Genomic DNA, 22,803 nt, shown 5'->3' on the forward strand with positions numbered 1-22,803 from the left:
TCACCTCTGCTTAGTCTAATACAGTGACAACTAAGATACCAAAAACCATTTAGTCCAATCAACGTAAGCTAAATATGATGTGGCTGTCCATGGTACTGATTTCTGTGAGCGTGCAAGTAGAAAAAAAACGTGTTGACTCACCCTACTTGTCGACAAACGCCATCCTCCTCTCTTTCATTACTCAGTCATACAGTACAAGCTTTTAGTTTTTGTTGTCCTAGGCTACCTGGCTAAAATGTTTTCTCGCTAGCTAGCCTAACTTCCTTTCATGGGCAACGATGAGCCAGGCTAGTTAACATTAGCCTTCTACATCTAGCTACATGTTGAACTTCCATCCTCTTAGGCCAGGGGCACAACGTCTGAATTAAGTAACACCACAAATACAAATCCCTATCTCCATCCACAGCTATTTTAGGAAAGGGACGATTTTATCTAGCTAGCTAGCTAGCCACCGGAGAACAACACAACAAAATGCAACAATTCAAGTTTTTTTTCTGTAAATTACGTGTGCTTTTGATGTGATGTGATTGGGGTGAAGCCAAATTCAAACTGGCTTCCCTTGAAACTTTTTTTTTTTGTTGGGGGGGGGGGGGGGGGGGTGTGCCAGGACCATTCACAGTTGAGTCTACTCAGTTTAGCTCAAAGCTGATGGACTATTCTTTAGCACAAAAAAAAAAAGTATCAAGGGAAGCCAAGTGCTCTCCTGGCTTCCCTTGCGTTCAATGCTACGGGCGGCAACAATGTCATACTCTTTTTGACCAGACAGCATCAGATAGATGGGCCTACACATACGGAGACAGAGGGGGCGCTGTTTCGCTCACTGGGATGCTTTCTCCGGTGAGATACATTCAGCCTCTTTACGAATCGAAGGAAAATGATGAAGCATAGAAATATAAAGATCAATTATTTTATGTTTTTTTTCTCAGTCCATTTTTTTGGGGAAGCCAGGCTTCCCTTGGCACCCATGAATACGCACCACTGGGTACAATGGTTCTCTACACTACACTTGGTTCTCTACACTACACTTGGTTCTCTACACTACACTTGGTTCTCTACACTACACTTGGTTCTCTACACTTGCTTGTTTTGTCACATAAACAGAAATTAAGCGAACGATTGTAATGTTTAGCTAACAGGATATGGCGGAGGGATTTCTGCATAGTCCATCTTTAAATAGTCAGTTTATCTTGATCTGTTCAGTACATTTTAGGCAGAATCTGTGACTATCCTATTTGGCTGTTTGTACATTTTACCCCTTTAAAATGACATTACAGTTTCAATATCTCTGTCCCGGAAAAGTAAGATTCTTACGAGGTGAAGTTCTCCCACAGTTTAGTCAGAGGGTCAAGGTCATCTGAGAAGGGTCCTTGATGGTGCTACTCCTGAGTGGCGCAGTGGTCTAAGGCACTGCATCGCAGTGCTATCTGTGCCACTAGAGATCCTGGTTCGAATCCAGGCTCTGTCGCAGCCGGCCGCGACCGGGAGACTCAGGGGCGGCGCACAATTGGCCCAGCGTCGTCCAGGGTAGGGGAGGGAATGGCCGGCAGGGATGTAGCTCAGTTGATAGAGCATGGCGTTTGCAACACCAGGGTTGTGGGTTCGATTCCCACGGGGGCCAGTATAAAAAAATATGTATTCACTAACTGTAAGTCGCTCTGGATAAGAGCGTCTGCTAAATGACTAAAATGTAAATGTAAATGTGCTATAGAACACACCTGTGTAATGATCATGCTGTTTAATCAGCTTCTTGATATGCCATTATATGATGGATTATCTTGACAAAGGAGACATGTTCACTAACAGGGATGTAAACAAATTTGTGCACAAAATTTGAGAGAAATAAGCTTTTTGTTCGTATGGAACATTTCTGGAATATTTTATTTCAGCTCGTGGAAACACTTTACATGTTGCGTTTATATTTTTTGTTCAGTGTAGTTTCATGACCAGAGACACATCTTCAAAGGCACAGTATTTATTTATTCAGAGTGGTATATGCATTCACACAGTCTTGTTTTATAGGATCCCTTCCCACTATATGATTGAGCACGGCGCTTGTAACGCCAGGGTAGTGGGTTCGATCCCCGGGACCACCCATACGTAAAAATGTATGCACGCATGACTGTAAGTCGCTTTGGATAAAAGCGTCTGCTAAATGGCATATTATTATTGATATGTCAAGTGATAAAATCCCAAGCTATTAATGAAAGGTTTATGGAAAAACTGCACTTGTCCTCATGTGAAAATGACAGTTAATTAAATATTCTACAACTGTAATGTCATCAATCAAATCAAACTTGACTTATGTAGCACATTTCTTACAACAAATGCATTTCAAGGTGTTCAGAGTCATGCACTGAAAGGCATGTGGCACTTAACATCCTTCCTGTTGGCAGGTCTCTCTAGGTGACCAGGGAGTTCTCTCTACCACGTGCGAATGCATCGGTGGAGCTCACAAGTGTAGCCATGCAGTCTATTTTGGCGGTTTCACAACATCGGCTGTATGGATGTGGAATGAGAGTGGAGGGAAGCCAGCCGTGGCCCAACCAGGTGCAGTCCGTGGAGGACCTGTACCCGGCTGAAGACTACAACCCTCTGTCCCCGAGAGCCCACAGAGAAGGATCTTCAGTGGCTAAGGAACTCTCTCAGGGGGCAGGTTCAGTGGAATGGCCATGTCTCCATGGCTACCCTCCCTGTCATCGGACCGAAGCAATGAAATGACAGGCAAGATCAAGGCAAAACGAACAAGAAATAAATAAGATGGAAGTGGAGAGATGGAGACGAGACACAACTTATGAATGCAAATGTCTGTACCAGACGCTGTTAAAAAAACAAGGGCATCCTGGCGTGGCGTGGCGCTGTGGCGCTGGAGCAGCAGGAGGCTATATACGGCAGGCAACAGTTGGACAGCGCACCAACCCCAACTGGCACACCATGAGGAGAGGGAGGCTGACGGCCGGCAATTATGGAGCAGTGGTTAGGGCCAAGCGCGTTACTCCAGCGCTGCTAAAAAAAAAAAAAAAGGTCGTTGGGTGTTGTCTGTAAAGTGGGGCCACAGGTTAACGAAGAGGAGGTCATCAAGGCATTCAAAAATGGCTACAGGGATGGATGTGCAGGAGTCAGGGCTTTGGGTCACAGGGGTCTGGGATCCTGGGTGCCTCACTGGATGGTCTGGTGGGCACCACAGCAGTGGTGGAGGTCAAGGGTCCCTATGGTGCAATGGACCTTAACCGTTGGAAGAGGCAGTGAAGTCAAAGGATTTCTATACCATGGAAGAGGCAGTGAAGTCAAAGGATTTCTATACCATGGAAGAGGCAGTGAAGTCAAAGGATTTCTATTTCCAAGAGGAAGGAGGGTCTTACCGCCTCCTTGAAGGCCATCCTTACTGGCACCAGGTCAAAGGGCAGCTCCTCATCACCGGAAGGGACACAGGCTTCTTCGTTGTCGTGGACCACCAAAGCCTCCATCCCCATCCAGCCTGATGACCTCTGACCGCAGACTCATGTTGCTGGACTAGAGGAGTTTTTCAAGGACCACATGCTCCCAAAGTTGGCACTGCAACAGTGAACATCATAATTATTATTTTTTTTTTTAAAGAACCATATACAAACACGTTTTCCTCCACTACATCAAAAGAACACTTAAGTACATGCACTTCTGTCCTTGAAACATTTAATTCCATTCATTCCTACGGAGGACTGCTCCTGCTGGGGAGAGCCAATATGGCCGACCGGTGGCTTCAAAGCCTGTCAATGGCCAATACATAGCATCAGCAATCCAGGGTTTATATACGTCGTCATTGGTGAAGACAGGTGTCATCTCACGTGCTGCCGTGCTCTCCTGTTGTCAAGGCACCTCATTGTCAAGGCCGGGATTCAAAGTTCACTATTCTGCCCTCTGGTAGGGCGCAGCCGCACCCATGCCCCTGTCTGATTGGTTGACAGGGGGTGTAAAGGGGCGGTGGCTGGGCAATCTGGGGATACATTGCCTTGAAGTTAGAACATAGGTTAGATAGCTACTGCAGCACACAACTCCCCTCTCGGTCTGTCTGCCTCTGTCTGTCTCTATCTAACATTATCTTTCCTAGTGAATACAGCACCTCTCTTTCTCTTTCCTAGTGAATACAGCACCTATTTTTCTCTGTCCCCCTTTCTTTCTCTCTCTCAGTCTTCCTTGGCTGGGGCTTGACAGCCTCTCTCTCTCTCTCTCTCTCTCTCTCTCTCTCTCTCTCTCTCTCTCTCTCTCTCTCTCTATCTCCCTCTCCTTCTCTCTCTCTGTCTCTCTGTGAGGAGGATGTCTAAGCCAGGCAGCTCAGTAGGAGGCCCAGCGGCAGCAGCTGATCCAGAGGTGATGTTCCAGGAGCCTGGTCCCACCGTCTCCTTCTCTAGACTACACTACTCTGTCATGGAGAGCAGAGGACCCTGCCACAAGAGAGGACCTGAGAAACACATCCTCAAAGACGTCAGGTAGGGGAATGGGTGTGGGGGGGGAGTATGAGAGAGAGAGAGAGAGAGAGAGAGAGAGAGACAGAGAGAGAGAGAGAGAGAGAGAGAGAGAGAGAGAGAGAGAGAGAGAGAGAGAGAGAGAGAGAGAGAGAGAGAGAGAGAGAGAGAAAGAGAGAAAGAGAGAAAGAGAGAGAGAGAGAGAGAGAGAGAGAGAAAGAGAGAGAGAGAGAAAGAGAGAGGGAGAGAGAGAGAAAGACTATGGTAAGAGAAAAATGAAGATTTGTTAATACTTGTGTATCTGTGTGTGTGAATGGCTGCGTGTATACAGATCAGTGGTTAGGTTAGTATCCACAGTGCCATCAGGTCCTAGATCAGTGGTTAGGTTAGTATCCACAGTGCCATCAGGTCCTAGATCAGTGGTTAGGTTAGTCTCCACAGTGCCATCAGGTCCTAGATCAGTGGTTAGGTTATTCTCCACAGTGCCATCAGGTCCTAGATCAGTGGTTAGGTTAGTCTCCACAGTGCCATCTGGTCCTAGATCAGTGGTTAGGTTAGTATCCACAGGGCCATCAGGTCCTAGATCAGTGGTTAGGTTAGTATCCACAGTGCCATCTGGTCCTAGATCAGTGGTTAGGTTAGTATCCACAGGGCCATCAGGTCCTAGATCAGTGGTTAGGTTAGTCTCCACAGTGCCTTCAAAAAGTATTCACCTCCCTTGACTTTTACATATTTTATTGTGTTACAATAAAATTGATTTTTAATTGTTATTTTTTGTCAATGATCTACATAAAATACTCTGTAATGTCAAAGTGAACATTCGTAAAACATTAATGAAATTAAAACACTAATGTATGTTGTATGTATTGACAATGAAATACATAAATAGCTCATTTACACAAGTATTCACACCCCTGAGTGAATACATGTTAGAATCACCTTTGGCAGCGAATACAGCTGTGAGTCTTTCTGGGTAAGTCTCTAAGAGCTTTGCACACCTGGATTGTACAATATTTGCACATTATTATTTTCAAAATTCTTCAAGCTCTGTCAAGTTGGTTGTTGATCATTGCTAGACAGCCATTTTCAAGTCTTGCCATAGATATTCAAGCCGATTTAAGTCAAAATTGTAACTAGGCCACTCATGAACATTCACTGTCTTCTTGGTAAGCAACTCCAGCGTAGATTTGGCCTTGTGTTTTAGGTTATTGTCCTGCTGAAAGGTGAATTCATCTCCCAGTGTCTGTTGGAAAGCAGACTGAACCAGGTTTTCCTCTAGGATTTCGCCTGTGCTTAGCTCTATTCTGTTTTTTTTCTCCAAAAAAAAAAAAACTCCCTAGTCCTTGCCGATGACAAGAATACCCATAACATTACGCAGCCACCACCATGATTGGAAATATGAAGAGTGTTACTCAGTGATGTGTTGTGTTGGATTTGCCCCAAACATAATACTTTGTATTCAGAACATGAAGGTCATTTCTTTGCCACATCTTTTGCAGTTTTACTTTTGTACCGTGTTGTAAACAGGATGCATGTTTTGGAATATTTGTATTCTGTACAGGCTTCCTTCTTTTCATTCTGTCATTTAGGTTAGTATTGTGGAGTAACTATAATGTTGTTGATCCATCCTCAGTTTTCTCCTGTCACAGCCATTAAACTGTAACTGTTTTAAAGTCACCATTGGCCTCGTGGTAAAATCACTGAGCAGTTTCCTTCCTCTCCGGCCACTGAGTTAGGAAGGACGCCTGTATCTTTGTAGTGACTGGGTGTATTGATAACACAGGAGGCTGGTGAGGGGAGGACGGCTCATAATAATGGCCGGAACGGCACAAATGGAATGGCATCAAACGGAACCCTATTCCCTACACAGGGCACTACTTTTAACCAGTCAGACCTTCCACTCCCCTTGACCTGATGTTATCTGGTGTTGACCAGTGAAACCTTCCACTCCCCTTGACCTGATGTTATCTGGTGTTGACCAGTCAGACCTTCCACTCCCCTTGACCTGATGTTATCTGGTGTTGACCAGTCAGACCTTCCACTCCCCTTGACCTGATGTTATCTGATGTTGACCAGTCAGACCTTCCACTCCCCTTGACCTGATGTTATCTGGTGTTGACCAGTCAGACCTTCCACTCCCCTTGACCTGATGTTATCTGGTGTTGACCAGTCAGACCTTCCACTCCCCTTGACCTGATGTTATCTGGTGTTGACCAGTCAGACCTTCCACTCCCCTTGACCTGATGTTATCTGGTGTTGACCAGTCAGACCTTCCACTCCCCTTGACCTGATGTTATCTGGTGTTGACCAGTCAGACCTTCCACTCCCCTTGACCTGATGTTATCTGATGTTGACCAGTCAGACCTTCCACTCCCCTTGACCTGATGTTATCTGGTGTTGACCAGTCAGACCTTCCACTCCCCTTGACCTGATGTTATCTGGTGTTGACCAGTCAGACCTTCCACTCCCCTTGACCTGATGTTATCTGGTGTTGACCAGTCAGACCTTCCACTCCCCTTGACCTGATGTTATCTGGTGTTGACCAGTCAGACCTTCCACTCCCCTTGACCTGATGTTATCTGGTGTTGACCCGTCAGACCTTCCACTCCCCTTGACCTGTCATTGTACTCAAGGAATTTAAACAGTTGGAAAACAGTTGTGTTAAAATGTATCTCAGTGGGCTAACAAGGTCCCTAATGCTAGCTCTCACTGCTTAACACCTAGGCTTTATCTCAGTGGGCTAACAAGGTCCCTAATGCTAACTCTCACTGCTTAACACCTAGGCTTTATCTCAGTGGGCTAACAAGGTCCCTAATGCTAACTCTCACTGCTTAACACCTAGGCTTTATCTCAGTGGGCTAACAAGGTCCCTAATGCTAGCTCTCACTGCTTAACACCTAGGCTTTATCTCAGTGGGCTAACAAGGTCCCTAATGCTAGCTCTCACTGCTTAACACCTAGGCTTTATCTCAGTGGGCTAACAAGGTCCCTAATGCTAACTCTCACTGCTTAACACCTAGGCTTTATCTCAGTTGGAGAACAAGCTCCTGAGCACAGGTGATTGGTTATGCTGTGTCATGGTAGTCACTTTTGATTGGTCATTTTATAGCATGGTCACTTTTGATGTCATGGTAATTTCTGATTGGTTATTCTGTGTCATGGTCATTTCTGATTGGCTTTTCCAGCGGCATCATGAGACCAGGGATGAACGCCATCATGGGGCCGACAGGAAGTGGAAAAACATCGTAAGTCACGCACACACACACACACACACACACACACACACACACACACACACACACACACACACACACACACACACACACACACACACAGACACACACAGACACACACAGACACACACACACACACACACCCTCTCCTCTCCTCTCTCCCTAGTCTCCTGGATGTGATAGCAGGTCGTAAGGACCCACACCCCCTCTCCTCTCCTCTCTCCCTAGTCTCCTGGATGTGATAGCAGGTCGTAAGGACCCACACCCCCTCTCCTCTCCTCTCTCCCTAGTCTCCTGGATGTGATAGCAGGTCGTAAGGACACACACCCCCTCTCCTCTCCTCTCTCCCTAGTCTCCTGGATGTGATAGCAGGTCGTAAGGACCCACACCCCCTCTCCTCTCCTCTCTCCCTAGTCTCCTGGATGTGATAGCAGGTCGTAAGGACCCACACCCCCTCTCCTCTCCTCTCTCCCTAGTCTCCTGGATGTGATAGCAGGTCGTAAGGACCCAGCAGGGTTGAAGTTTGGTCAGGTTCTGGTGGATGGGAAGATGGTGGACAGCGACCTCCGACTCATATCTGGCTACGTGGTGCAGGTGAGGGAGTGGAAGAGATGTTGTCTACCTCCTTTCTAAAACCTTCACTAGGGTGTTGACAGACTGCTCCAAGCCATTCTGGTTATAGGGGAGTGTAAGAGATGTTGTCTACCTTTCTAAAACCTTCACTGTGGTGTTGACAGACTGCTCCAAGTCATCCTGGTTATAGGGGAGTGTAAGAGATGTTGTCTACCTTTTCTAAAACCTTCACTAGGGTGTTGACAGACTGCTCCAAGTCATTCTGGTTATAGGGGAGTGGAAGAGATGTTGTCTACCTTTTCTAAAACCTTCACTAGGGTGTTGACAGACTGCTCCAAGTCATTCTGGTTATAGGGGAGTGGAAGAGATGTTGTCTACCTTTTCTAAAACCTTCACTAGGGTGTTGACAGACTGCTCCAAGTCATTCTGGTTATAGGGGAGTGTAAGAGATGTTGTCTACCTTTTCTAAAACCTTCACTAGGGTTTTGACAGACTGCTCCAAGTCATCCTGGTTATAGGGGAGTGTAAGAGATGTTGTCTACCTTTTCTAAAACCTTCACTAGGGTGTTGACAGACTGCTCCAAGTCATTCTGGTTATAGGGGAGTGTAAGAGATGTTGTCTACCTTTTCTAAAACCTTCACTAGGGTGTTGACAGACTGCTCCAAGCCATTCTGGTTATAGGGGAGTGTAAGATATGTTGTCTACCTTTCTAAAACCTTCACTGTGGTGTTGACAGACTGCTCCAAGTCATTCTGGTTATAGGGGAGTGTAAGAGATGTTGTCTACACCTTTCTAAAACCTTCACTGTGGTGTTGACAGACTGCTCCAAGTCATTCTGGTTATAGGGGAGTGTAAGATATGTTGTCTACCTTTCTAAAACCTTCACTGTGGTGTTGACAGACTGCTCCAAGTCATTCTGGTTATAGGGGAGTGTAAGAGATGTTGTCTATCTTTCTAAAACCTTCACTAGGGTGTTGACAGACTGCTCCAAGTCATTCTGGTTATAGGGGAGTGTAAGAGATGTTGTCTACACCTTTCTAAAACCTTCACTGTGGTGTTGACAGACTGCTCCAAGTCATGCTGGTTATAGGGGAGTGTAAGAGAGGTTGTCTACACCTTTCTAAAACCTTCACTGTGGTATTGACAGACTGCTCCAAGTCATTCTGGTTATAGGGGAGTGTAAGAGATGTTGTCTACCTTTTCTAAAACCTTCACTGTGGTGTTGACAGACTGCTCCAAGTCATTCTGGTTATAGGGGAGTGTAAGAGATGTTGTCTACCTCCTTTCTAAAACCTTCACTGTGGTATTGACAGACTGCTCCAAGTCATTCTGGTTATAGGGGAGTGTAAGAGATGTTGTCTACCTTTTCTAAAACCTTCACTGTGGTGTTGACAGACTGCTCCAAGTCATTCTGGTTATAGGGGAGTGTAAGAGATGTTGTCTACCTCCTTTCTAAAACCTTCACTGTGGTGTTGACAGACTGCTCCAAGTCATTGTGGTTATAGGGGAGTGTAAGATATGTTATCTACCTTTTCTAAAACCTTCACTAGGGTGTTGACAGACTGCTCCAAGTCATTCTGGTTATAGGGGAGTGTAAGAGATGTTGTCTACACCTTTCTAAAACCTTCACTGTGGTGTTGACAGACTGCTCCAAGTCATTCTGGTTATAGGGGAGTGTAAGAGATGTTGTCTACCTTTTCTAAAACCTTCACTAGGGTGTTGACAGACTGCTCCAAGTCATTATGGTTATAGGGGAGTGTAAGAGATGTTGTCTACCTTTCTAAAACCTTCACTAGGGTGTTGACAGACTGCTCCAAGTCATTCTGGTTATAAGGGAGTGTAAGAGATGTTGTCTACCTTTTCTAAAACCTTCACTAGGGTGTTGACAGACTGCTCCAAGTCATTCTGGTTATAGGGGAGTGTAAGAGATGTTGTCTACCTTTCTAAATCCTTCACTAGGGTGTTGACAGACTGCTCCAAGTCATTCTGGTTATAGGGGAGTGTAAGAGATGTTGTCTACCTTTCTAAAACCTTCACTAGGGTGTTGACAGACTGCTCCAAGTCATTCTGGTTATAGGGGAGTGTAAGATATGTTGTCTACACCTTTCTAAAACCTTCACTAGGGTGTTGACAGACTGCTCCAAGTCATTCTGGTTATAGGGGAGTGTAAGATAGGTTGTCTACACCTTTCTAAAACCTTCACTAGGGTGTTGACAGACTGCTCCAAGTCATTCTGGTTATAGGGGAGTGTAAGATATGTTGTCTACACCTTTCTAAAACCTTCACTGTGGTGTTGACAGACTGCTCCAAGTCATTCTGGTTATAGGGGAGTGTAACAGATGTTGTCTACCTCCTTTCTAAAACCTTCACTGTGGTGTTGACAGACTGCTCCAAGTCATTCTGGTTATAGGGGAGAGTAAGAGATGTTGTCTACCTTTTCTAAAACCTTCACTAGGGTGTTGACAGACTGCTCCAAGTCATTCTGGTTATAGGGGAGTGTAAGAGATGTTGTCTACCTTTTCTAAAACCTTCACTAGGGTTTTGACAGACTGCTCCAAGTCATCCTGGTTATAGGGGAGTGTAAGAGATGTTGTCTACCTTTTCTAAAACCTTCACTAGGGTGTTGACAGACTGCTCCAAGTCATTCTGGTTATAGGGGAGTGTAAGAGATGTTGTCTACCTTTTCTAAAACCTTCACTAGGGTGTTGACAGACTGCTCCAAGCCATTCTGGTTATAGGGGAGTGTAAGATATGTTGTCTACCTTTCTAAAACCTTCACTGTGGTGTTGACAGACTGCTCCAAGTCATTCTGGTTATAGGGGAGTGTAAGAGATGTTGTCTACACCTTTCTAAAACCTTCACTGTGGTGTTGACAGACTGCTCCAAGTCATTCTGGTTATAGGGGAGTGTAAGATATGTTGTCTACCTTTCTAAAACCTTCACTGTGGTGTTGACAGACTGCTCCAAGTCATTCTGGTTATAGGGGAGTGTAAGAGATGTTGTCTATCTTTCTAAAACCTTCACTAGGGTGTTGACAGACTGCTCCAAGTCATTCTGGTTATAGGGGAGTGTAAGAGATGTTGTCTACACCTTTCTAAAACCTTCACTGTGGTGTTGACAGACTGCTCCAAGTCATGCTGGTTATAGGGGAGTGTAAGAGAGGTTGTCTACACCTTTCTAAAACCTTCACTGTGGTATTGACAGACTGCTCCAAGTCATTCTGGTTATAGGGGAGTGTAAGAGATGTTGTCTACCTTTTCTAAAACCTTCACTGTGGTGTTGACAGACTGCTCCAAGTCATTCTGGTTATAGGGGAGTGTAAGAAATGTTGTCTACCTCCTTTCTAAAACCTTCACTGTGGTATTGACAGACTGCTCCAAGTCATTCTGGTTATAGGGGAGTGTAAGAGATGTTGTCTACCTTTTCTAAAACCTTCACTGTGGTGTTGACAGACTGCTCCAAGTCATTCTGGTTATAGGGGAGTGTAAGAGATGTTGTCTACCTCCTTTCTAAAACCTTCACTGTGGTGTTGACAGACTGCTCCAAGTCATTGTGGTTATAGGGGAGTGTAAGATATGTTATCTACCTTTTCTAAAACCTTCACTAGGGTGTTGACAGACTGCTCCAAGTCATTCTGGTTATAGGGGAGTGTAAGAGATGTTGTCTACACCTTTCTAAAACCTTCACTGTGGTGTTGACAGACTGCTCCAAGTCATTCTGGTTATAGGGGAGTGTAAGAGATGTTGTCTACCTTTTCTAAAACCTTCACTAGGGTGTTGACAGACTGCTCCAAGTCATTATGGTTATAGGGGAGTGTAAGAGATGTTGTCTACCTTTCTAAAACCTTCACTAGGGTGTTGACAGACTGCTCCAAGTCATTCTGGTTATAAGGGAGTGTAAGAGATGTTGTCTACCTTTTCTAAAACCTTCACTAGGGTGTTGACAGACTGCTCCAAGTCATTCTGGTTATAGGGGAGTGTAAGAGATGTTGTCTACCTTTCTAAATCCTTCACTAGGGTGTTGACAGACTGCTCCAAGTCATTCTGGTTATAGGGGAGTGTAAGAGATGTTGTCTACCTTTCTAAAACCTTCACTAGGGTGTTGACAGACTGCTCCAAGTCATTCTGGTTATAGGGGAGTGTAAGATATGTTGTCTACACCTTTCTAAAACCTTCACTAGGGTGTTGACAGACTGCTCCAAGTCATTCTGGTTATAGGGGAGTGTAAGATAGGTTGTCTACACCTTTCTAAAACCTTCACTAGGGTGTTGACAGACTGCTCCAAGTCATTCTGGTTATAGGGGAGTGTAAGATATGTTGTCTACACCTTTCTAAAACCTTCACTTGTGGTGTTGACAGACTGCTCCAAGTCATTCTGGTTATAGGGGAGTGTAACAGATGTTGTCTACCTCCTTTCTAAAACCTTCACTGTGGTGTTGACAGACTGCTCCAAGTCATTCTGGTTATAGGGGAGAGTAAGAGATGTTGTCTACCTTTTCTAAAACCTTCACTAGGGTGTTGACAGACTGCTCCAAGTCATTCTGGTTATAGGGGAGTGTAAGAGATGTTGTCTACCTTTTCTAAAACCTTCACTGTGGTTTTGACAGACTGCTCCAAGTCATCCTGGTTATAGGGGAGTGTAAGATATGTTGTCTACCTTTCTAAAACCTTCACTAGGGTGTTGACAGACTGCTCCAATTCATTCTGGTTATAGGGGAGCGTAAGAGATGTTGTCTACCTTTTCTAAAACCTTCACTGTGGTGTTGACAGACTGCTCCAAGTCATTCTGGTTATAGGGGAGTGTAAGAGATGTTGTCTACCTCCTTTCTAAAACCTTCACTGTGGTGTTGACAGACTGCTCCAAGTAAGTCATTCTGGTTATAGGGGAGTGTAAGAGATGTTGTCTACCTTTTCTAAAACCTTCACTGTGGTGTTGACAGACTGCTCCAAGTCATTCTGGTTATAGGGGAGTGTAAGAGATGTTGTCTAACTTTCTAAAACCTTCACTAGGGTGTTGACAGACTGCTCCAAGTCATTCTGGTTATAAGGGAGTGTAAGAGATGTTGTCTACCTTTTCTAAAACCTTCACTAGGGTGTTGACAGACTGCTCCAAGTCATTCTGGTTATAGGGGAGTGTAAGAGATGTTGTCTACCTTTCTAAAACCTTCACTGTGGTGTTGACAGACTGCTCCAAGTCATTCTGGTTATAGGGGAGTGTAAGATATGTTGTCTACCTTTCTAAAACCTTCACTAGGGTGTTGACAGACTGCTCCAAGTCATTCTGGTTATAGGGGAGTGTAAGAGATGTTGTCTACCTTTCTAAAACCTTCACTAGGGTGTTGACAGACTGCTCCAAGTCATTCTGGTTATAGGGGAGTGTAAGATATGTTGTCTACCTTTTCTAAAACCTTCACTGTGGTGTTGACAGACTGCTCCAAGTCATTCTGGTTATAGGGGAGTGTAAGATATGTTGTCTACCTTTCTAAAACCTTCACTGTGGTGTTGACAGACTGCTCCAAGTCATTCTGGTTATAGGGGAGTGTAAGATATGTTGTCTACCTTTTCTAAAACCTTCACTGTGGTGTTGACAGACTGCTCCAAGTCATTCTGGTTATAGGGGAGTGTAAGAGATGTTGTCTACCTTTCTAAAACCTTCACTGTGGTGTTGACAGACTGCTCCAAGTCATTCTGGTTATAGGGGAGTGTAAGATATGTTGTCTACCTTTTCTAAAACCTTCACTGTGGTGTTGACAGACTGCTCCAAGTCATTCTGGTTATAGGGGAGTGTAAGAGATGTTGTCTACCTTTCTAAAACCTTCACTGTGGTGTTGACAGACTGCTCCAAGTCATTCTGGTTATAGGGGAGAGTAAGATATGTTGTCTACCTTTTCTAAAACCTTCACTGTGGTGTTGACAGACTGCTCCAAGTCATCCTGGTTATAGGGGAGTGTAAGAGATGTTGTGTACCTTTCTAAAACCTTCACTGTGGTGTTGACAGACTGCTCCAAGTCATTCTGGTTATAGGGGAGTGTAAGAGATGTTGTCTACACTTTTCTAAAACCTTCACTAGGGTGTTGACAGACTGCTCCAAGTCATTCTGGTTATAGGGGAGTGTAAGAGATGTTGTCTACACTTTTCTAAAACCTTCACTAGGGTGTTGACAGACTGCTCCAAGTCATTCTGGTTATAGGGGAGTGTAAGAGATGTTGTCTACCTCCTTTCTAAAAGCTTCCCTAGGGTGTTGACAGACTGCTCCAAGGCATTCTGGTTATAGGGGAGTGTAAGAGATGTTGTCTACCTTTCTAAAACCTTCACTAGGGTGTTGACAGACTGCTCCAAGTCATTCTGGTTATAGGGGAGTGTAAGAGATGTTGTCTACACCTTTCTAAAACCTTCACTGTGGTGTTGAAAGACTGCTCCAAGTCATTCTGGTTATAGGGGAGTGTAAGAGATGTTGTCTACCTTTTCTAAAACCTTCACTAGGGTGTTGACAGACTGCTCCAAGTCATTCTGGTTATAAGGGAGTGTAAGAGATGTTGTCTACCTTTTCTAAAACCTTCACTAGGGTGTTGACAGACTGCTCCAAGTCATTCTGGTTATAGGGGAGTGTAAGAGATGTTGTCTACCTTTCTAAAATTTCACTAGGGTGTTGACAGACTGCTCCAAGTCATTCTGGTTATAGGGGAGTGTAAGATATGTTGTCTACCTTTCTAAAACCTTCACTAGGGTGTTGACAGACTGCTCCAAGTCATTCTGGTTATAGGGAAGTGTAAGAGATGTTGTCTACCTTTCTAAAACCTTCACTAGGGTGTTGACAGACTGCTCCAAGTCATTCTGGTTATAGGGGAGTGTAAGATATGTTGTCTACCTTTTCTAAAACCTTCACTGTGGTGTTGACAGACTGCTCCAAGTCATTCTGGTTATAGGGGAGTGTAAGATATGTTGTCTACCTTTCTAAAACCTTCACTAGGGTGTTGACAGACTGCTCCAAGTCATTCTGGTTATAGGGGAGTGTAAGAGATGTTGTCTACCTTTCTAAAACCTTCACTAGGGTGTTGACAGACTGCTCCAAGTCATTCTGGTTATAGGGGAGTGTAAGATATGTTGTCTACCTTTTCTAAAACCTTCACTGTGGTGTTGACAGACTGCTCCAAGTCATTCTGGTTATAGGGGAGTGTAAGATATGTTGTCTACCTTTCTAAAACCTTCACTGTGGTGTTGACAGACTGCTCCAAGTCATTCTGGTTATAGGGGAGTGTAAGATATGTTGTCTACCTTTTCTAAAACCTTCACTGTGGTGTTGACAGACTGCTCCAAGTCATTCTGGTTATAGGGGAGTGTAAGAGATGTTGTCTACCTTTCTAAAACCTTCACTGTGGTGTTGACAGACTGCTCCAAGTCATTCTGGTTATAGGGGAGTGTAAGATATGTTGTCTACCTTTTCTAAAACCTTCACTGTGGTGTTGACAGACTACTCCAAGTCATTCTGGTTATAGGGGAGTGTAAGAGATGTTGTCTACCTTTCTAAAACCTTCACTGTGGTGTTGACAGACTGCTCCAAGTCATTCTGGTTATAGGGGAGAGTAAGATATGTTGTCTACCTTTTCTAAAACCTTCACTGTGGTGTTGACAGACTGCTCCAAGTCATCCTGGTTATAGGGGAGTGTAAGAGATGTTGTGTACCTTTCTAAAACCTTCACTGTGGTGTTGACAGACTGCTCTAAGTCATTCTGGTTATAGGGGAGTGTAAGAGATGTTGTCTACACTTTTCTAAAACCTTCACTAGGGTGTTGACAGACTGCTCCAAGTCATTCTGGTTATAGGGGAGTGTAAGAGATGTTGTCTACCTCCTTTCTAAAAGCTTCCCTAGGGTGTTGACAGACTGCTCCAAGGCATTCTGGTTATAGGGGAGTGTAAGAGATGTTGTCTACCTTTCTAAAACCTTCACTAGGGTGTTGACAGACTGCTCCAAGTCATTCTGGTTATAGGGGAGTGTAAGAGATGTTGTCTACACCTTTCTAAAACCTTCACTGTGGTGTTGAAAGACTGCTCCAAGTCATTCTGGTTATAGGGGAGTGTAAGAGATGTTGTCTACCTTTTCTAAAACCTTCACTAGGGTGTTGACAGACTGCTCCAAGTCATTCTGGTTATAAGGGAGTGTAAGAGATGTTGTCTACCTTTTCTAAAACCTTCACTAGGGTGTTGACAGACTGCTCCAAGTCATTCTGGTTATAGGGGAGTGTAAGAGATGTTGTCTACCTTTCTAAAACTTCACTAGGGTGTTGACAGACTGCTCCAAGTCATTCTGGTTATAGGGGAGTGTAAGATATGTTGTCTACCTTTCTAAAACCTTCACTAGGGTGTTGACAGACTGCTCCAAGTCATTCTGGTTATAGGTAAGTGTAAGAGATGTTGTCTACCTTTCTAAAACCTTCACTAGGGTGTTGACAGACTGCTCCAAGTCATTCTGGTTATAGGGGAGTGTAAGATATGTTGTCTACCTTTTCTAAAACCTTCACTGTGGTGTTGACAGACTGCTCCAAGTCATTCTGGTTATAGGGGAGTGTAAGATATGTTGTCTACCTTTCTAAAACCTTCATTGTGGTGTTGACAGACTGCTCCAAGTCATTCTGGTTATAGGGGAGTGTAAGATATGTTGTCTACCTTTTCTAAAACCTTCACTGTGGTGTTGACAGACTGCTCCAAGTCATTCTGGTTATAGGGGAGTGTAAGAGATGTTGTCTACCTTTCTAAAACCTTCACTGTGGGGTTGACAGACTGCTCCAAGTCATTCTGGTTATAGGGGAGTGTAAGATATGTTGTCTACCTTTTCTAAAACCTTCACTGTGGTGTTGACAGACTGCTCCAAGTCATTCTGGTTATAGGGGAGTGTAAGAGATGTTGTCTACCTTTCTAAAACCTTCACTGTGGTGTTGACAGACTGCTCCAAGTCATTCTGGTTATAGGGGAGAGTAAGATATGTTGTCTACCTTTTCTAAAACCTTCACTGTGGTGTTGACAGACTGCTCCAAGTCATCCTGGTTATAGGGGAGTGTAAGAGATGTTGTGTACCTTTCTAAAACCTTCACTGTGGTGTTGACAGACTGCTCCAATTCATTCTGGTTATAGGGGAGTGTAAGAGATGTTGTCTACACTTTTCTAAAACCTTCACTAGGGTGTTGACAGACTGCTCCAAGTCATTCTGGTTATAGGGGAGTTTAAGAGATGTTGTCTACACTTTTCTAAAACCTTCACTAGGGTGTTGACAGACTGCTCCAAGTCATTCTGGTTATAGGGGAGTGTAAGAGATGTTGTCTACACCTTTCTAAAACCTTCACTGTGGTGTTGAAAGACTGCTCCAAGTCATTCTGGTTATAGGGGAGTGTAAGAGATGTTGTCTACCTTTTCTAAAACCTTCACTAGGGTGTTGACAGACTGCTCCAAGTCATTCTGGTTATAAGGGAGTGTAAGAGATGTTGTCTACCTTTTCTAAAACCTTCACTAGGGTGTTGACAGACTGCTCCAAGTCATTCTGGTTATAGGGGAGTGTAAGAGATGTTGTCTACCTTTCTAAAACTTCACTAGGGTGTTGACAGACTGCTCCAAGTCATTCTGGTTATAGGGGAGTGTAAGATATGTTGTCTACCTTTCTAAAACCTTCACTAGGGTGTTGACAGACTGCTCCAAGTCATTCTGGTTATAGGTAAGTGTAAGAGATGTTGTCTACCTTTCTAAAACCTTCACTGTGGTGTTGACAGACTGCTCCAAGTCATTCTGGTTATAGGGGAGTGTAAGAGATGTTGTCTACCTTTCTAAAACCTTCACTGTGGTGTTGACAGACTGCTCCAAGTCATTCTGGTTATAGGGGAGTGTAAGATATGTTGTCTACCTTTTCTAAAACCTTCACTGTGGTGTTGACAGACTGCTCCAAGTCATTCTGGTTATAGGGGAGTGTAAGATATGTTGTCTACCTTTCTAAAACCTTCACTGTGGTGTTGACAGACTGCTCCAAGTCATTCTGGTTATAGGGGAGTGTAAGATATGTTGTCTACCTTTTCTAAAACCTTCACTGTGGTGTTGACAGACTGCTCCAAGTCATTCTGGTTATAGGGGAGTGTAAGAGATGTTGTCTACCTTTCTAAAACCTTCACTGTGGTGTTGACAGACTGCTCCAAGTCATTCTGGTTATAGGGGAGTGTAAGATATGTTGTCTACCTTTTCTAAAACCTTCACTGTGGTGTTGACAGACTACTCCAAGTCATTCTGGTTATAGGGGAGTGTAAGAGATGTTGTCTACCTTTCTAAAACCTTCACTGTGGTGTTGACAGACTGCTCCAAGTCATTCTGGTTATAGGGGAGAGTAAGATATGTTGTCTACCTTTTCTAAAACCTTCACTGTGGTGTTGACAGACTGCTCCAAGTCATCCTGGTTATAGGGGAGTGTAAGAGATGTTGTGTACCTTTCTAAAACCTTCACTGTGGTGTTGACAGACTGCTCTAAGTCATTCTGGTTATAGGGGAGTGTAAGAGATGTTGTCTACACTTTTCTAAAACCTTCACTAGGGTGTTGACAGACTGCTCCAAGTCATTCTGGTTATAGGGGAGTGTAAGAGATGTTGTCTACACTTTTCTAAAACCTTCACTAGGGTGTTGACAGACTGCTCCAAGTCATTCTGGTTATAGGGGAGTGTAAGAGATGTTGTCTACCTCCTTTCTAAAAGCTTCCCTAGGGTGTTGACAGACTGCTCCAAGGCATTCTGGTTATAGGGGAGTGTAAGAGATGTTGTCTACCTTTCTAAAACCTTCACTAGGGTGTTGACAGACTGCTCCAAGTCATTCTGGTTATAGGGGAGTGTAAGAGATGTTGTCTACACCTTTCTAAAACCTTCACTGTGGTGTTGAAAGACTGCTCCAAGTCATTCTGGTTATAGGGGAGTGTAAGAGATGTTGTCTACCTTTTCTAAAACCTTCACTAGGGTGTTGACAGACTGCTCCAAGTCATTCTGGTTATAAGGGAGTGTAAGAGATGTTGTCTACCTTTTCTAAAACCTTCACTAGGGTGTTGACAGACTGCTCCAAGTCATTCTGGTTATAGGGGAGTGTAAGAGATGTTGTCTACCTTTCTAAAACTTCACTAGGGTGTTGACAGACTGCTCCAAGTCATTCTGGTTATAGGGGAGTGTAAGATATGTTGTCTACCTTTCTAAAACCTTCACTAGGGTGTTGACAGACTGCTCCAAGTCATTCTGGTTATAGGTAAGTGTAAGAGATGTTGTCTACCTTTCTAAAACCTTCACTAGGGTGTTGACAGACTGCTCCAAGTCATTCTGGTTATAGGGGAGTGTAAGATATGTTGTCTACCTTTTCTAAAACCTTCACTGTGGTGTTGACAGACTGCTCCAAGTCATTCTGGTTATAGGGGAGTGTAAGATATGTTGTCTACCTTTCTAAAACCTTCATTGTGGTGTTGACAGACTGCTCCAAGTCATTCTGGTTATAGGGGAGTGTAAGATATGTTGTCTACCTTTTCTAAAACCTTCACTGTGGTGTTGACAGACTGCTCCAAGTCATTCTGGTTATAGGGGAGTGTAAGAGATGTTGTCTACCTTTCTAAAACCTTCACTGTGGGGTTGACAGACTGCTCCAAGTCATTCTGGTTATAGGGGAGTGTAAGATATGTTGTCTACCTTTTCTAAAACCTTCACTGTGGTGTTGACAGACTGCTCCAAGTCATTCTGGTTATAGGGGAGTGTAAGAGATGTTGTCTACCTTTCTAAAACCTTCACTGTGGTGTTGACAGACTGCTCCAAGTCATTCTGGTTATAGGGGAGAGTAAGATATGTTGTCTACCTTTTCTAAAACCTTCACTGTGGTGTTGACAGACTGCTCCAAGTCATCCTGGTTATAGGGGAGTGTAAGAGATGTTGTGTACCTTTCTAAAACCTTCACTGTGGTGTTGACAGACTGCTCCAAGTCATTCTGGTTATAGGGGAGTGTAAGAGATGTTGTCTACACTTTTCTAAAACCTTCACTAGGGTGTTGACAGACTGCTCCAAGTCATTCTGGTTATAGGGGAGTGTAAGAGATGTTGTCTACACTTTTCTAAAACCTTCACTAGGGTGTTGACAGACTGCTCCAAGTCATTCTGGTTATAGGGGAGTGTAAGAGATGTTGTCTACCTCCTTTCTAAAAGCTTCCCTAGGGTGTTGACAGACTGCTCCAAGTCATTCTGGTTATAGGGGAGTGTAAGATATGTTGTCTACCTTTTCTAAAACCTTCACTAGGGTGTTGACAGACTGCTCCAAGTCATTCTGGTTATAGGGGAGTGTAAGAGATGTTGTCTACCTTTCTAAAACCTTCACTGTGGTGTTGACAGACTGCTCCAAGTCATCCTGGTTATAGGGGAGTGTAAGAGATGTTGTCTACCTTTCTAAAACCTTCACTAGGGTGTTGACAGACTGCTCCAATTCATTCTGGTTATAGGGGAGTGTAAGAGATGTTGTCTACCTTTTCTAAAACCTTCACTGTGGTGTTGACAGACTGCTCCAAGTCATTCTGGTTATAGGGGAGTGTAAGATATGTTGTCTACCTTTTCTAAAACCTTCACTGTGGTGTTGACAGACTGCTCCAAGTCATTCTGGTTATAGGGGAGTGTAAGAGATGTTGTCTACCTTTCTAAAACCTTCACTGTGGTGTTGACAGACTGCTCCAAGTCATTCTGGTTATAGGGGAGTGTAAGATATGTTGTCTACCTTTTCTAAAACCTTCACTGTGGTGTTGACAGACTGCTCCAAGTCATTCTGGTTATAGGGGAGTGTAAGAGATGTTGTCTACCTTTCTAAAACCTTCACTGTGGTGTTGACAGACTGCTCCAAGTCATTCTGGTTATAGGGGAGAGTAAGATATGTTGTCTACCTTTTCTAAAACCTTCACTGTGGTGTTGACAGACTGCTCCAAGTCATCCTGGTTATAGGGGAGTGTAAGAGATGTTGTGTACCTTTCTAAAACCTTCACTGTGGTGTTGACAGACTGCTCTAAGTCATTCTGGTTATAGGGGAGTGTAAGAGATGTTGTCTACACTTTTCTAAAACCTTCACTAGGGTGTTGACAGACTGCTCCAAGTCATTCTGGTTATAGGGGAGTGTAAGAGATGTTGTCTACACTTTTCTAAAACCTTCACTAGGGTGTTGACAGACTGCTCCAAGTCATTCTGGTTATAGGGGAGTGTAAGAGATGTTGTCTACCTCCTTTCTAAAAGCTTCCCTAGGGTGTTGACAGACTGCTCCAAGGCATTCTGGTTATAGGGGAGTGTAAGAGATGTTGTCTACCTTTCTAAAACCTTCACTAGGGTGTTGACAGACTGCTCCAAGTCATTCTGGTTATAGGGGAGTGTAAGAGATGTTGTCTACACCTTTCTAAAACCTTCACTGTGGTGTTGAAAGACTGCTCCAAGTCATTCTGGTTATAGGGGAGTGTAAGAGATGTTGTCTACCTTTTCTAAAACCTTCACTAGGGTGTTGACAGACTGCTCCAAGTCATTCTGGTTATAAGGGAGTGTAAGAGATGTTGTCTACCTTTTCTAAAACCTTCACTAGGGTGTTGACAGACTGCTCCAAGTCATTCTGGTTATAGGGGAGTGTAAGAGATGTTGTCTACCTTTCTAAAACTTCACTAGGGTGTTGACAGACTGCTCCAAGTCATTCTGGTTATAGGGGAGTGTAAGATATGTTGTCTACCTTTCTAAAACCTTCACTAGGGTGTTGACAGACTGCTCCAAGTCATTCTGGTTATAGGGAAGTGTAAGAGATGTTGTCTACCTTTCTAAAACCTTCACTAGGGTGTTGACAGACTGCTCCAAGTCATTCTGGTTATAGGGGAGTGTAAGATATGTTGTCTACCTTTTCTAAAACCTTCACTGTGGTGTTGACAGACTGCTCCAAGTCATTCTGGTTATAGGGGAGTGTAAGATATGTTGTCTACCTTTCTAAAACCTTCATTGTGGTGTTGACAGACTGCTCCAAGTCATTCTGGTTATAGGGGAGTGTAAGATATGTTGTCTACCTTTTCTAAAACCTTCACTGTGGTGTTGACAGACTGCTCCAAGTCATTCTGGTTATAGGGGAGTGTAAGAGATGTTGTCTACCTTTCTAAAACCTTCACTGTGGGGTTGACAGACTGCTCCAAGTCATTCTGGTTATAGGGGAGTGTAAGATATGTTGTCTACCTTTTCTAAAACCTTCACTGTGGTGTTGACAGACTGCTCCAAGTCATTCTGGTTATAGGGGAGTGTAAGAGATGTTGTCTACCTTTCTAAAACCTTCACTGTGGTGTTGACAGACTGCTCCAAGTCATTCTGGTTATAGGGGAGAGTAAGATATGTTGTCTACCTTTTCTAAAACCTTCACTGTGGTGTTGACAGACTGCTCCAAGTCATCCTGGTTATAGGGGAGTGTAAGAGATGTTGTGTACCTTTCTAAAACCTTCACTGTGGTGTTGACAGACTGCTCCAAGTCATTCTGGTTATAGGGGAGTGTAAGAGATGTTGTCTACACTTTTCTA

General features: G+C 43.9%; 1 protein-coding gene across 1 annotated transcript in view; it reads left to right on the forward strand.

Moving 5' to 3' along the window:
* Positions 1 to 4,290: 4,290 nt before the first annotated feature.
* The window catches only part of abcg2b (ATP-binding cassette, sub-family G (WHITE), member 2b), a gene marked incomplete at its 5' end in the record, with an annotated part of 43,712 nt that continues 25,199 nt past the window's right edge, over positions 4,291 to 22,803 (forward strand). Inside the window, 3 exons of the mRNA XM_084200532.1 lie at positions 4,291 to 4,463; positions 7,624 to 7,683; positions 8,148 to 8,265. Of these exons, the coding sequence (XP_084056658.1) occupies positions 4,291 to 4,463; positions 7,624 to 7,683; positions 8,148 to 8,265 (351 nt within the window). The remainder of the gene's footprint in view (positions 4,464 to 7,623; positions 7,684 to 8,147; positions 8,266 to 22,803) is intronic.

Source organism: Coregonus lavaretus (genome assembly GCF_964263955.1).
Source record: "Coregonus lavaretus genome assembly, contig: HAP1_SCAFFOLD_1269, whole genome shotgun sequence".
NCBI classification, from domain to species: Eukaryota; Metazoa; Chordata; class Actinopteri; order Salmoniformes; family Salmonidae; genus Coregonus; species Coregonus lavaretus.